This window comes from Scaptodrosophila lebanonensis, unplaced genomic scaffold (genome assembly GCF_003285725.1).
Source record: "Scaptodrosophila lebanonensis strain 11010-0011.00,11010-0021.00 unplaced genomic scaffold, SlebRS2 tig00000145-arrow-arrow-pilon, whole genome shotgun sequence".
In the NCBI taxonomy this organism is placed as follows: Eukaryota; Metazoa; Arthropoda; class Insecta; order Diptera; family Drosophilidae; genus Scaptodrosophila; species Scaptodrosophila lebanonensis.
Window position 1 is genome coordinate 701,479 of NW_022060590.1, and position 15,124 is coordinate 716,602.

General features: G+C 37.7%; 1 protein-coding gene across 3 annotated transcripts; it reads left to right on the forward strand.

The window, feature by feature from the left end:
* The first annotated feature begins 1,518 nt into the window (after positions 1-1,518).
* LOC115629403 (kinesin-like protein costa) lies at positions 1,519-6,001 on the forward strand. 3 transcript variants are annotated; one of them, XM_030525863.1, is made up of 5 exons: positions 1,519-2,098; positions 2,152-2,461; positions 2,528-2,857; positions 3,876-4,252; positions 4,313-6,001. In XM_030525863.1, exons 1-5 carry the CDS (start codon positions 1,624-1,626, stop codon positions 5,995-5,997), a joined length of 3,177 nt encoding a protein of 1,058 aa, XP_030381723.1. In that variant the 5' UTR covers positions 1,519-1,623; the 3' UTR covers positions 5,998-6,001. The 3 variants fall into 3 exon arrangements, with proteins under 3 accessions (XP_030381723.1, XP_030381722.1, XP_030381721.1); XM_030525862.1 differs by having other exon boundaries at positions 2,152-2,445; positions 2,503-2,857; XM_030525861.1 differs by having other exon boundaries at positions 1,520-2,098; positions 2,152-2,857.
* The last annotated feature ends 9,123 nt before the right edge of the window (positions 6,002-15,124 follow it).

Here is a 15,124-nt window from a genome sequence, read left to right on the forward strand (position 1 = left end):
GCATTTAAATCAAATTAATTCAAAAATATTAGTTTAAAAATATTTTATTTTATTTATGTTCTTGGTAAAAATGTCGGTTGGCAAATTAGCCGATATTTAATATGAAAATAAGTACATTTAAGGGTCGCAAAATGTGGTAAAATTTGTAAAACAAGTGTAATCAAATAAACAAAAATACATATATGTTTATATGTATGTATGTACATATGTTTTTTTTTAATTCGCCGCTCAAATTTGTTACCGATCTAATATTGTATTTGCTATTTGCGACCAAGGCTCAAACAATAGAGCTGTATTTAAAAGATAGGGATTTGAGATAAATAATCCCAGTTTCCATGTAAACCAAAAAGAAATATTTGCGATATAAGATGTTCCACATCTTATAAAATCGCTTAGAAACATAATATTGAAAAGAAATTTAAATACGCCTAATGGCGTTGTTTCATGGAAAGTAATAGAAGATTTATTTGAAATTGATTCAAAAAATTCAACCAGACTATGTCCAAAATTAACAACAAAACATATACATCCAAATAATTATTTATACATGTATATATGTGCAAACACACATACAAAGAGCAAAAGCGGCGTGAACCGACCTTCTCTGTTGACTGCCTCTCTGCGAATGAAAAGAAATTAGCTCACAGAGTGCACGAATGCGACAGCTCCCAGTCGGCTCATAGCCGAAGTGCGACAGCTCCCATTCGGCAAATACCCGAACAGCTATGGGAGCTGTCGCTAACAATTTTGATAGGACGTTTTCGTTGTATGAAATGACGCATCTATGTATATGTTGTATGGTTAGTGGTAAAAGCTATAATTTGTTTTTTTGTTATACTTTCTCTTGTTTTAGTTTATTATTTGAAGTTGTAAAAATATCGTTTATTTTAAAACCTTTTGTGCCTTTATAAATAAGACAAATCAAAACGAAGTGCCCTATGCTGTAAATTAATTTTTGTTTGAAAATTTGTTAGTGGAATTTCGATGCATCGATACATAGATGTTGGTAAACATCGATGTTTCCCCAGCTCTATATAGAAACAAACACAAAAGCAGAAAATGTCCGATGAAATATGCAAGAATTGATGCATCTACGATATATATCGATAATATAAAAAAATCTAACCATCGATGCGAAATTTAGGGATGTAAGTCGAAGAGAAAACATCGATGACGATGTGCATCGATGTATTATGCAAGATAAACTGTAATAGTATTTTATTTAATGTGAATAACTTTTAAAGTAATTGTTATGCTGACTTTTAATGTATTTGTATTTTTAAAAAAAATCAATCCGCAATTACGCTTTTTAATAATAATAAGTGTGGTTATACATATTTATACACATCGGCATTATATACAAATCAAATAACAATCTCAAATAAATCAAAATAAATGTGACCGCCCAACAGAACAAAAATGTTCAATGTTTTGACAAACATCGATGGATTGACAATGTATATCAAGCAAAAAAAAACATCGATGCATCTTGTTAAAACATCGTCGATGTACGATTCATAGAGGGTTCTTACATCTTTAATGCATCGTTGTTTTCTTACATCCCTACGATCTATTCGAATCTAAGCTATTAGGATTAAGTAATTGACAAGCTTGTATGAAACGATGGAAATACCTATACAAGTAGCTGTGCGAATTCAAAGTACACGGTTGCATCACAATAATAGGTTAAACCCTATGTCTAATGGCGATAGTGACTGCAATGTAATTAACAACAGAAGCAGCTGCAAATTCGTGTCAGTAACCAAACAGATACAAAGTAATGAAACATCATTAGTTTGCGTGGAGTCGACGTTGTCTGGCGCGGACGTTATAAAAGTTGGCAAAAACACCTATAGTGTAGGACATGTCATCAAAAGTGACACTTCGCAAAACCACATTTATCAGCAATCAGTATTTCCATTGATAAGTCTTTTTCTGGAAGGATTTGATGCATCTGTAGTAACATATGGCCAAAAGGCAACAGGGAAAACGTATACATTGTATGGAAATGGATTTGAATATATCTACAGTGAGACCGATCAAGGAGTGGTACAGCATTGCGTACGTGATATATTTAATCATGTGAATCGAAGTACAGGTAATTTGATTTAAAATGTATGTTATAAGTTTGTTGATAAGTTTATTTTACAGATCGAACATTTGTAGTTCATGTGGGCTTTGTCGAAATCTGCAACGATCATATACGTGATCTGCTTGGGGTTGGCAACGTTCATTGCAGCAATGTTGAAGAAGTCTTCCATTGGCTGCAGGTTGGACTGAGCTTAATGCAAAAATCTTCAACAGCTGTGCACACGCTCTTCACATTAACTCTGGAGCAGCAGTGGGTCTCAAAAGATGGATTCCTACAGCATCGCTTGTCCACAGCCAGCTTTTCAGATTTGTGCGCTAGTCAACGTTGGCGCAATTCACGGCCAGGTGACACTGGTCTGCAAATGCTTGAGCAAGTAGTTCACAGTCTAATCGATCCCATAAATTTGCAAGGTGAAGAGCGTAATATTCCATATAGTCGATCCACACTGACTACACTTTTGAAGGATTCTTTTGGTGGACGAGCGCAGACATTATTCATATTATGCATATCACCATTGGAACAGGATATCGATGAAACTTTAGGAAATCTGCAGTTTGCAACTGAAGTTCAGTCTGTTCGAAACTACGTTATCATGAATACGTTTTCAGATGATAATATGCCCATATCACCAGAGGTGGCCCCCTTTAGTGCGACCTCTTCGGTCATATCGTGCGTGGTACCTCCAAAAGCAGGCCACTTTGGGCTGCAGTTTGCAGCAAGTCAATGGTTCAAACTTGTATCTAATGCTGAAGGTCTCTTTTCCAAGTACGTAAACTCAAAACAAGAAAGAACGTTACCGGCGAGCAAGCCCGGCAATGAAATACCCTGTATCCACTCCCACAGAATTTGTATACTCTGTACATAACATTTACAAGAGTATATTTGGTTTGCGGCAGCTGAAAATGGAACAGGCAGAAGGAGGGATGGCAGACCCCACGAATTATATATATTCTTGATCAGCATGACGAGACGAGTCGATCTAGCTCTGTCTGTCTGTCCGTCTGTCAGTTTGTCCGTATGAACACCTGGATCTCTGAGACTATAAGAGCTAGAGACACTAAATTTTGCAGAAAGATGCATTATGTGTGTACGCTGTGCAAGTTTGTTTTATTTATGTCCACCCCCCCCCCCCCCCCCCCCCCCCCCCCAAATTCCCGATTTTCCAAATCGTATCGCATATATCTCGGAGACTATAAGACCTAGGGACACAAAATTTTAGTCCAAGATGCCTTATGTAAATACGCAGAAAATGTGTATTTTGGAATTTTTCCCCTCCCCCTAACTCCCGTAATTCTTGGATTTTCGAACTCAAACTTGGCAAGTACATACCTCTATTTAGTTATTATAAGTCCAAATGCCAAGTTTCATCATGATAGGCCGATTTAACAGAATAACAGTTATAGCCATATATGTACATAAGACCAAGTAGTGCCCGCAGCTGTTGTTGTTGTAACTGCTTTGCTCAGACACACGAGACATACACAGACACACACATACACGCATAATTATTCTACACATATGTACAGAGTATTTCAAAGTCGGGATACCCGACTTTAGCTTCTCTACTTCTTTTTTTTTTAAATTAATTTAAAAACTTTTAATTAATTAAATTAATTTAAAAATATTCAATTCAAATACAAAGTGGACAGTTGTGTTTATGTACAGCTTCAACAGCATACTTTTACATCAGAATCTTCGCACAAAGCTAGCATACCCTTTCACCCTTTGGGTACAGGGTATAATTACTAAATGCATTTGCTACAATCATAACACGTTTTTGCAGATTGATCACTTCCAATGCTTTATCTGAACTGGAAAAGGAGCAAATTGAAGAATGGATGTTTTTGAAGCAAGAATGCGAAGATTGTCTCGAAAGCTTTAATTGCAATATTCGCGTACAAAAGCCACTAGTACCGATACAAGAGGCTGATGAGCTGGACATATCGGTTCAACAAGATTCTGACAATGAAACAGATACAGAATCTCGCCCTGACTTGGTTGAGAAACTAGATAATATAATGGACGAGTTCTGCTTGAAAACAGATACACTGATTGAAGCTAAGCATACAGAATTCCTGATCAAGCAACCTAAGGCTGTAATGGAAAGTCAAGAGAGTTTTACCAAGAAGAAATGTGACGAGCGGGAGTTTACTGTAGGCTGTAAGACTTGATTAATGATTAATTGAATTCGTGTATAAGTTAAATGTTGCGCCTTTCCAGGTCGACGCCGTTCAATTAAACCGGGTACCAGTTTAAGCAGCACAGAGCTAGCCATGCTTTCCCGTATGGCCTCCAAAGAGATTGAAACGACAAAGGATCACTTTACTAAAGAATATCAACGCTCATTCATAAATGACTTACCATCAGCATGTGAAAGTATACGTATTTTCTCCCATGCTGGATCTGAATACATAGAAAAAAAACTGCGGAAAGTGAAAGCTGCAATTGACGTGCACCAGTGTCAATTAAAAGAAATTGAGCAGACAATGCAGCTTCAAAAAAATTATATAAGCGAGGTGTTAAAAAATAGGGAAACCCGTATTCATGCCAAACAGCGCTTTCATAAAAAAAAGGCCAAGCTGGAGCTTGAACTCGAGAATACTAAAAAACAAATGACAAAGGCATTGGTACAGGGCAAGGAAAAGTGTGAAATTGATCGTCTGCGAGCTGTAATATCACATTTAAGTCTGCGCCTAGAGGATCTGAGCTCCATGAAGCATATTGCAGGCGACAGTGAAGAAAAATTAAAAAAACTGCAGCAGTCAGTAAGTGAATCGCGTAAGCAAATGGAGGAACTACAAAATAAAATTAACAAAGAGAGGAAGCAACGCGAGCAATTGGAATATCAGATTAAAACGACAAGAGAGCCGCACATTATGTTGGATAGAGCAGAAGCAATAAACGGTTTGGCGACAATGTCATTGACAAAACAATTGAATAATGAAGAGCTACAGACTGTACAGGACCGTCTTACACATCTTGATCACATTCTGCGCGAAAAGTCTGAGAATTTGCAACGCGATGAACAGGAAGAAACCCTACGCCACGAGATACGAAATTTGCGACGCACTCGAGACCATCTTGTGGAACAGCGCTGTTCATTGGACAACAAGCTAAAACGTGATAAAATACTAACGGATTTTGAAGAGCGAAAGCTACTAGAATGTGATGAGGCCATTGAAGCTATAGATGCGGCCATTGAATTTAAAAATGAGATTATTTGTGGTCACAGGTCCATCGATATCAGTGCATGGCATAACCGTGAACAGGGGGAGCAAATGTTGATGGAACGGTTAAATAAGTTATCTCTTGAGGAAATGCGAACACTTCTCTACAAGTACTTTATTAAAGTCATTGATCTGAAAGACTCATCTCGCAAGTTGGAGAAGCAGCTTAATCATCTCGAACGCGAACGAGACGTCTGGGAGCAGAAGGAGCGTTTACTATCGAATGCCGTCCTACAAGCGCGCTTAGAGGGCAAGCGTAACGTTATATTTCTACAACGTCAATATGAAATGAAACTCACTCTTTTTATGCGCCACTTAAGTGAAGAGGCATCGGCTAGCTCAACCAGCTTTAATAAAAGTATCGGCGTTGATGAAGATATGCCTATAGTCTTAGGATCTGTGCAAAAGCCACCATACTCAACGCAAAACTTGCAACTTATACTCAATGCACCCACAGCAGAAGTAAACAATGATTCTAGATGTGTACCGAAAATAGCGACGCGATATGCGTCAACAATGAGTGCCACAACTGCGTTTGTACATCCAAGTTGTTCACCGATTGAACCAACAACTACATTCGCTAAAGTAACGAGGCGGAAAAATAAGATCATTATACAAGATGCTTCGCGCAAAATCAATGAAAAAGCACCTGCTGGTCTAAGCAATAATAGAATATAAAATAAAAGCAATTAAATATATATATATATATATATATATATATATATATATATATATATATAGATATATATATATATATATATATATATATATATATATATATATATATATATATATATATATATATATATATATATATATATATATATATATATAGTTGAAATGTATGTAACACGCAGAGCAGGCGTGACAGATCACCAAAGTGTATACTTTGCGTTTGTATGAAAATCCGAAATTTTCACCCGATTAACCTCGAAAATAATTTGAATACTCAGAAAATAAACAAAATAATATGTAGACTTTTTGGAAATTTTCTTGGGCCTGAAACATTGAGGTTTCACCGTGGATAAATTTCGTCACGAAAAGCTGCTTATGTGCAATCAACGCACAGTCCAAATGCGAACGCCAAAGTAGGGATGTGCGATATACATATAAATATGGATGCTCAATAAAACATGATGTTTGCTTCCGATATATCGAGCTCGTCCGATATATTGAATATGTCAATATAGGATCATAAATTTATGTATTTGATTCGATGCATCGCAAATCGAATTTGATTTCTGACTTTGAAACGTAAATTTTGGGCCCAGGCCTTGAATAAAACTTTAATATATTTCTGTTTAATTATTTGATAAGATATGATTTTTAAAAAATGTGTGTAAGGATCTTTCGTATAATATTTATTCTTCGTATAAATTAAACTAAAGTTTATACTTGTCCATTCTAGCTTCCGAAGTCAAACTCTTACTGCTCTAACTATAGTATATACCTTCTTAGCCTAACTGCTCATAACGATAGATCAATGCTAATCTGCTAGTAAATGAGATATCAACCCTACACATACTTGTATGTACACTGCGCGTCATCAGGTTAGCACACCTACATCAGCCAAATATAATTGTGTCGGATTTTGTTGTTGTTAACTTTAAGCCAATTTTTTGTTTTCTATTTTCTTCACCTTTGTATGCACTATCACTGAGAAAGAGAACATGTGTTAACAATATACCGTTATATAGTTTTTACTATTTTCTTTTCTTTTCAATCGAAAAGGGTATTGAAACGAAGCATCGAAAAGGGTGCTTCAATTTGAATAAGTATTGAAACGATATTTTTTTATTGCTCAAGTGATCTATTTTCTTTAATATGGGTAAAAAAAACATAGGTTAAAGAGAAAGCATAATACAAAGCTTAAGAAGAGTTAAAACTTTCAATAACTGAAATAGCAAAATAATTCGGCAGAAGTAGAAAAGTTATATACAATTTCTTACTTAAAATATAGGGATATGGTATAAATAATAAATACTGTAACAATAAAGTGATTTCTGATGCTGATAAGATCAAAGATCAGAGCAAATGTTGGTGTCGAAGCCAGCTTATATTCTGTTCAAGGGGTGATAAGGAATGCTCCACATTTGAAAAGATTAAATCTAAACAACAAGAGAGAACGCTACAGTCGAGCAAGCCCGACAGTAAAATAGCCTGTACTCTCCACAAAAAAGGAAACTTAAAAGAAAATGTATTTAAAAAAAATTAAATCTTCTATATATATAACAAGTAGGGAAGCTAAAGCCGGGTGTCCCGACTATGAAATACTCTGTACATATGTTTACAATAATTATAGAAATTAAAACAAGAGAGAATGCTACAGTCGAGCAAGCCCACAAAGAAGAAAATTTAAAAAAAGTTAAAATACTAAACTAAAATTGAATTAATTAATTAAATTACTTGTAATAAAGAACATTTATTTAATACATACATAGAAGGCATGTTTATTTGCAGTTTTACATTTACATCACGTTTCTATGCGTGTTTATATGCGTGTATGTATGTAGCACAAAGTTGAACCAAAGCAGCAACAACAACAACAGCTGCGGGCAGCGCTGCCGGCAGAGCTGCAGGGAGCGCATGAGCAGCGAATTTATTTATGGTTACAACTTTCTTCAGAATTGACCTATCATAATGAAACTTGGCATACGCTAGTTATAAAAAACAAAACACAAATTGCGGGCGAGTGGGGGGGGGGGGGGGGGGGGGGGTGTATCAGAATAAAAAAAATAAACTTGACCTTCCCAGGGCTTAGCGGAACCTGGATACCAAGTTTGGTAATTCTAGCTCTTGTACTTTCGGACGGACGGACATGGCTATATCGAGTCGTCTTGTCATCCTGATCAATAATATATATACTTGGTATCGAGGTTCCTCTAAGTCCTAGGCACGTCAAGTTTATTATACTCTGTACATGAAATGTACAGAAGTATATTAGGTTTGCGGGAGCTGAAAAATGTAACAGGCAGAAGGAGGCGAGGCAGACCCCACAAAGTATATATATTCTTGATCAGCATGACGAGACGAGTCGATCTAGCCCTGTCTGTCTGTTCGTCTGTCCTGGATCTCAGAGACTATAAGAGATAGAGACACCAAATTTTCCACAAAGATGCCTTATGTGTGTATTCTATACGAGCTTGATTTATTTTTTTGATTCCCCCCACCCCCACTTCCCCCACCCCCCACTTCCCCTCTATGGGGGTTTTCCCGATTTTCCATTCGTATAATCGCTTATATCTCGGAGACTATAAGACCTAGGAACACCAAATATTAGTCCAAGATGCCTTGTATGAATACGCAGAAAATTCATATTTTGGAATTTCCCTCCCTTTCCCATGCAAATCGCAATTTTCTCTAACTCCCGTAATTCTTGGAATTTCGAACTAAAATTTGTTATTATGTGTCCGTATGCAAAGTTTCACTATGATAGACCGATTTAAAAAGAAGTTATAGCCATAAATATATTTGCTGCTGCAGCGCTGCTCAAACATTGTAAACATATGTACAGAGTATTTCAAAGTCGGGACACCCGACTTAGCTTTTTTACTTGTTTTTTTTTATTATGATACACCCCCCCCCCCCCACTCCCACGCAATTCCTGTTTTTATAGCCTGTACCCAAAGGGTGAAAGGCTATACTAGTTTTGTGCGCATGTATGTAACACACAGAAGGAGGCGTGGCAGACCCCACAAAGTATATATATTCTTGATCAGGATGAGAAGCCGAGTCGATATAGCCTTGTCCGTCCGTCCGTCTGTCTGTCCGTCTGTCCGTATGAACGCAAGGATCTCAGAAAGTATAAGAGCTAGAATAACCAAACTTGGTTTCCATATTCTCCTAAGACCGAGAAAGTACGAGTTTGAGTTTTTTTTCGATGCACCCCCCCACTCCCCCGCAATTCGTGTTTTTTCTTATAACTTCCGTAATTCTCGGAATTTTGAAATCAATTTTGGTAGGTACATCCAGTTAGTACTAATGTGTCCGTGTGCCAAATTTCATCATGATAGGTCAATTCTGAAGAAAGTTATAGCCATAAGTAAAATCGTTGCTCATGCGCTGCCTCTGTCGGCAGCGCTGCCCGCAGCTGTTGTTGTTGCTGCTTTGGTTCAACTTTGTGCTGCATACATACACGCATATAAACACGCATAGGTACGTGATGTAAATGTATGCTGTTAAAACTAAACATAAACATATATTCTAATTTAATTTAATTAATTAATTCATTAATTTTTTTTAATAATTTAATTTTTTTTAAAATTTTTTTTTTAATTTTTCTTTTTTGTGGAGAGTACAGGCTATTTTACTGTCGGGCTTGCTCGACTGTAGCGTTCTATCTTGTTTTTTTATAAATACCTTGAAGTTTGAAATCAATTTTGGTAGGTACATCCAGTTAGTACTAATGTGGCACTAATGTGTGCCAAGTTTCATCATGATAGGTTAATTCTGAAGAAAGGTATAGCCATAAATAAAATCGCTGATGTGATGTAAATGTATGCTGTTAAAACTGAACATAAACATGTCTTCTAAATTTATTTCTGAATTTAATTAATTAACTAATTCACTTTTTTTAATAATTTAAATTTTTTTTAATTTTCCTTTTTTGTGGAGAGTACACGCTATTTTACTGTCGGGCTTGCTCGACTGTAGCGTTCTCTCTTGTTTTTTATATGCGTCCTGAGCCCGCTGAAAATTCAATATCGCATTTTGCCGCATTAACTGTCGCTCAGCATCGAAAGCATCGTACATCTCCAACTCAAGTAAGTTTGACGTATTGACAAACAGACATGACATCACTAGTTTTAACCATCTCTCAAAAATGCGCTTAATTTGTAAAGGTGCGAATGCATTCATGCTGAAAGAATACGAAACAAGTAAAAAAAGCTAAAGTCGGGTGTCCCGACTTTGAAATACTCTGTTCATATGTTTAGAATACTGATAAAAATTTAAAAAATTAAGAAAATTAAAAAAAATTGTTGATCGATTTTTCCTCTCTTGGTATTCGAACTCACGTAAAGGGTGTATAATTCCACATTTACAAAGCAATTGCGCCTATGTGATTGTATGTATGTCTATGCGCGTCTATCCGTGCCTGTTTAAATGTGCTTATGTCAACCAAAGCCCCAGCATCAACAACATCATATTTATGCCTATAACTTCTTGTTAAATCAGTCTATCATAGTGATACTTGGCATACGGACACATAATCACTAACTAGGGGTATTTCCAAAATTTGAGTTCGAAATTTCAAGAATTACGGGAGTTACGATTTGCATGGGAGAGGGGGGAGCGAGGGAAATTCCAATACTATATTATCGCAACACATCGATGCAATATGTTGATGTATCATAACGAAAAAGACATCAATGTTTTTTCTAAATGAGCAGAATAAAAAAGCTGTTTTTGACGTGAAGGAAAATGAAAAAAGCTCAAATTTTTTACAAAAAAGCGTAGTAAAAAGCTAAATTTATTTCTACAAGAAGTGCTTAGCAAAATGTATTTTCCAAGGTTTTTTAATATCTTGGTGAACATTTTAAATGATATTTACGCATTTTGTTTTGTGTTCTCGTATGCACCTTCAAAAAAGGTCAATTTGCGCTATTGCTGTATGCTGAGCAACAATTAGGCACAGCGCGGCTTCTTGCTTCGGTAGCTTCTCAAAACCAAGTTTGTTTTTCCCCATAAAACGTGTGTGTTTTTTTGTAACATCAAAACAGCAAAACATCTCGGCTATAATCTGTACATAAAATGTACAAGAGTATATTAGGTTTGCGGGTGCTGAAAATGTAACAGGCAGAATGAGGCGTGGCAGACCCCACAAAGTATATATATTATTGATCAGGATGACAAGACTAGTTGATATAGCCATGTCCGTCCGTCCGTTTCACAAAAGTTGATAAGATTGTTAATATACTATTTAAATGAAAATGACTGTTGTCTTGCAAATTGTAAAAGTTGATGCTGAAAATACTTCAAACGTTGTGAAATAATTTGCGCTGTCGATAAATAACTGTATATTTCATGAGTGGATGTAAAGTGAAAAAGCAACAGGAAAAAACCACCAATACAAGTGCGAACGAGACCACTGTATACCCGTCAAACGTCAGCACGAAACGTAAGAATGAACGAGACTCAAGAACAGAACGCAAAACTGCCTCCGGCGCCAACGGTTGCCAAGATAAACAATGAAAGCGGAGATCGAAAAATTGAGCTGGTACACGATCAGAGAACCGAAGAGGACAGCAATAAAACGCTTCAAGAACTAGTTCAGCTCCTGTCGTTGAATATACAAATTGACGAACGAACCAAAAATGATTGCCCAATTGTGGCAGAGAGCTTAGCAAAAATTATTCCTGAATTTGATGGAATAAATATGCCGGTGAAGTTCTGGTTCAGAAACTTCGAGTTGAACGCAGATGCATATGGGCTTAACGAGAAGCAGAAGTATGTCCAAGCACGTGCAAAAATGACGAACACTGCCCAGCTATTTTTGAAGTCAACACACGTGTATGAATATGCTGAACTCAAGAAGCTTTTGGAGGAAGAATTTAGGCGCGACAATAAGTGCAGTGCAGATGTTCATACCGAGCTGCGTGAACGTCGCAAATCCAAACAGGAGTCGTTTCATGAAGACATGCTCCAGATGAAGAGGATTGCTGCAATCGGAGACATTGACACACAATCAGTAATACGCTACGTTGTTGATGGGCTGCAAATGAAGATCGACTTTAAGTATACTCTGTACAGTTGCAAATCGTTTAGAGAGCTGCACGAGCAGTGTGAAGTGTATGAGCGTGTACTTGAAAATAACAAAGTTGACAAGAAACCATTCCAGCCGAGCCGAAAAGTATATCCAGACAGTATCGAAAGGAAGAATCATTGCTTTAATTGTGGATCCACCGATCATTTACGAAAGAATTGCCAAGCCGCTACAAAGTGTTTCCGCTGTAACCAGAGTGGACACAAGTCCATAAATTGTCCAGCAGCAGCAGCGCCAGCCGTACACGTCGTGCGTACAAAGTGGTACAGGTGAACAACATCAAAGTGAACTGCTTAGTCGACACAGGGAGAGATGTCTCAATTATAAAGAAGTGTGTTTACAACCGGATTCACAATGTTCAGTTGCGTAGTTGCTTTTCAAACCTGCGTGGCTTGGGCAACAATATTACTCGTCCTGTTGGCAGTTTTGAAGCAGAAGTTGCGGTCGATGAGGGGAAGATATCTCACAAATTCGTGGTTGTTGCTGATCGAGATGTGGAATACGATGCTTTGCTGGGCGACTTTACTAGCCAATTCAACTTTAGTCATCGGCCGATGGATTCAAGTTTTCTTTCCTGTTGGGAGAGAAAGCTTGTGACAACATTAATCAGATAGGTATATATAATTTGGCATATACAGATTCTGATATAAATGTACCGTTGCAGTATGAAAATGTCGTGCGCTCGATAATCAACAATTATAAGCCGAGTCAGTCTGTTGAAGAAGTTCCAGTTATGCTGCATATTGTACCCGATGGAGAAATTGCACGGTTCGCCAGTCGCCCAGTCGTCTGTCTATCACTGATGATGAAGCAGTCAACAAGCAAATGAGTGGCTTGACGCAGGCATTATTCGGCAGTCATCTTCAAATTTCGCCAGCAGCATCGTTTTGGTGAAGAAGAAAGATGGTTCTCATCGTATGTGCGTCGATTTACGAAAGCTGAATTCAATGGTATTGAAGGATTTGTTTTCCTGTGCCGATAATTGATGACGTGTTGGAAAGGCTGCATAATGCTAAGTTGTTCACCGTCATGGATTTGGAAAATGGGTTTTACCATGTGCCCATCGCCAAAACCAGCAAGAAATATACAGCTTTTGTGACCAAGAATGGCCTTTACGAGTTTAACCGTGGGTTAAACTCCTTTTGGGTTATGCAACTCGCCGGCTGCATTTATGCGCTATGTCAGATACGTATTTCAGAACCCTATAAACGCTGATGTCTTAGACTTATATGTGGATGACATCATAATTCATGCAGTAACAGTCGACGAATGTTTTGAAAAGATGAAGATGGTCTTTACAACAGCCGCTGCTTATGGCCTTCGAATAAAGTGGAAAAAAAATGCATTTTCTGCAAAGTACTGTAAACTGCAAAACCTGCATTATATTAAGGATGGATACGTGTGGCCAGGAGAAGAGAAGACGAATGCAGTCAGCAGATTCGCCGTGCCGAAAAATATAAAAGCAGAGCAGTCGTTTTTGGGACTTACCGGATTTTTTAGAAAATTTATTAAAGGGTATGCCGAAATTGCTAGGCCTTTAACTAATCAAACGTTGAAAAATTCACTCGTACAGGACATCTTGTATGATCGAAATGCCAGAACTGAAGTTCACACAGATGCATCAAATCAAGGATTTAGTGCAGTCTTAGTGCAGTGGTTCGATGATAAACTTTACCCAGTCTACTTCTGGAGTAAAAAGTCAACTAAAGCGGAGGCTGCTGTATTTAATACAGTTGCTGATGACGTGGTTTACTTTTTGCTCCAAGTGTGGTATCCAGTAGGTCTGCTGTACGGCGTGCACAGTTTTTTGTAGTGCGAAATGACCGGCGTTGTGGGCTTCAGTAAGTCCCAAAAACGACTGCTCTCCTTTTATATTTTTCGGCACGGCGAATCTGCTGACTGCATTCGTCTTCTCTTCTCCTGGCCACACGTATCCATCCTTAATATAATGACCTAAGAAATTTACAGTACTTTGCAGTAAATGCCTTTTTTTCCACTTTATTCGAAGGCCATAAGCAGCGGCTGTTGTAAAGACCATCTTCATCTTTTCAAAACATTCGTCGACTGTTACTGCATGAATTATGATGTCATCCACATATAAGTCTAAGACATCAGCGTTTATAGGGTTCTGAAATACGTATCTGACATAGCGCATAAATGCAGCCGGCGAGTTGCATAACCCAAAAGGAGTTTAACCCACGGTTAAACTCGTAAAGGCCATTCTTGGTCACAAAAGCTGTATATTTCTTGCTGGTTTTGGCGATGGGCACATGGTAAAACCCATTTTCCAAATCCATGACGGTGAACAACTTAGCATTATGCAGCCTTTCCAACACGTCATCAATTATCGGCACAGGAAAACAAATCCTTCAATACCATTGAATTCAGCTTTCGTAAATCGACGCACATACGATGAGAACCATCTTTCTTCTTCACCAAAACGATGCTGCTGGCGAAATTTGAAGATGACTGCCGAATAATGCCTGCGTCAAGCCACTCATTTGCTTGTTGACTGCTTCATCATCAGTGATAGACAGACGACTGGGCGACTGGCGAACCGTGCAATTTCTCCATCGGGTACAATATGCAGCATAACTGGAACTTCTTCAACAGACTGACTCGGCTTATAATTGTTGATTATCGAGCGCACGACATTTTCATACTGCAACGGTACATTTATATCAGAATCTATATATGCCAAATTATATATACTTATCTGATTAATGTTGCCACAAGCTTTCTCTCCCAACAGGAAAGAAAACTTGAATCCATCGGCCGATGACGTAAAGTTGAATTGGCTAGTAAAGTCGCCCAGCAAAGCATCGTATTCCACATCTCGATCAGCAACAACCACGAATTTGTGAGATATCTTCCCCTCATCGACCGCAACTTCTGCTTCAAAACTGCCAACAGGACGAGTAATATTGTTGCCCAAGCCACGCAGGTTTGAAAAGCAACTACGCAACTGAACATTGTGAATCCGGTCGTAAACACACTTCTTTATAATTGAGACATCTCTCCCTGTGTCGACTAAGCAGTTCA

Coding starts and splice junctions, on each gene's coding strand:
- LOC115629403 (XM_030525861.1), top strand. CDS start 1,624: ATGGAAATACCTATACAAGTAGCTGTGCGAATTCAAAGTACACGGTTG. Junction 2,099..2,151: donor TCATGTGAATCGAAGTACAG/GTAATTTGATTT, acceptor TTTATTTTACAG/ATCGAACATTTGTAGTTCAT. Junction 4,253..4,312: donor GCGGGAGTTTACTGTAGGCT/GTAAGACTTGAT, acceptor GCGCCTTTCCAG/GTCGACGCCGTTCAATTAAA.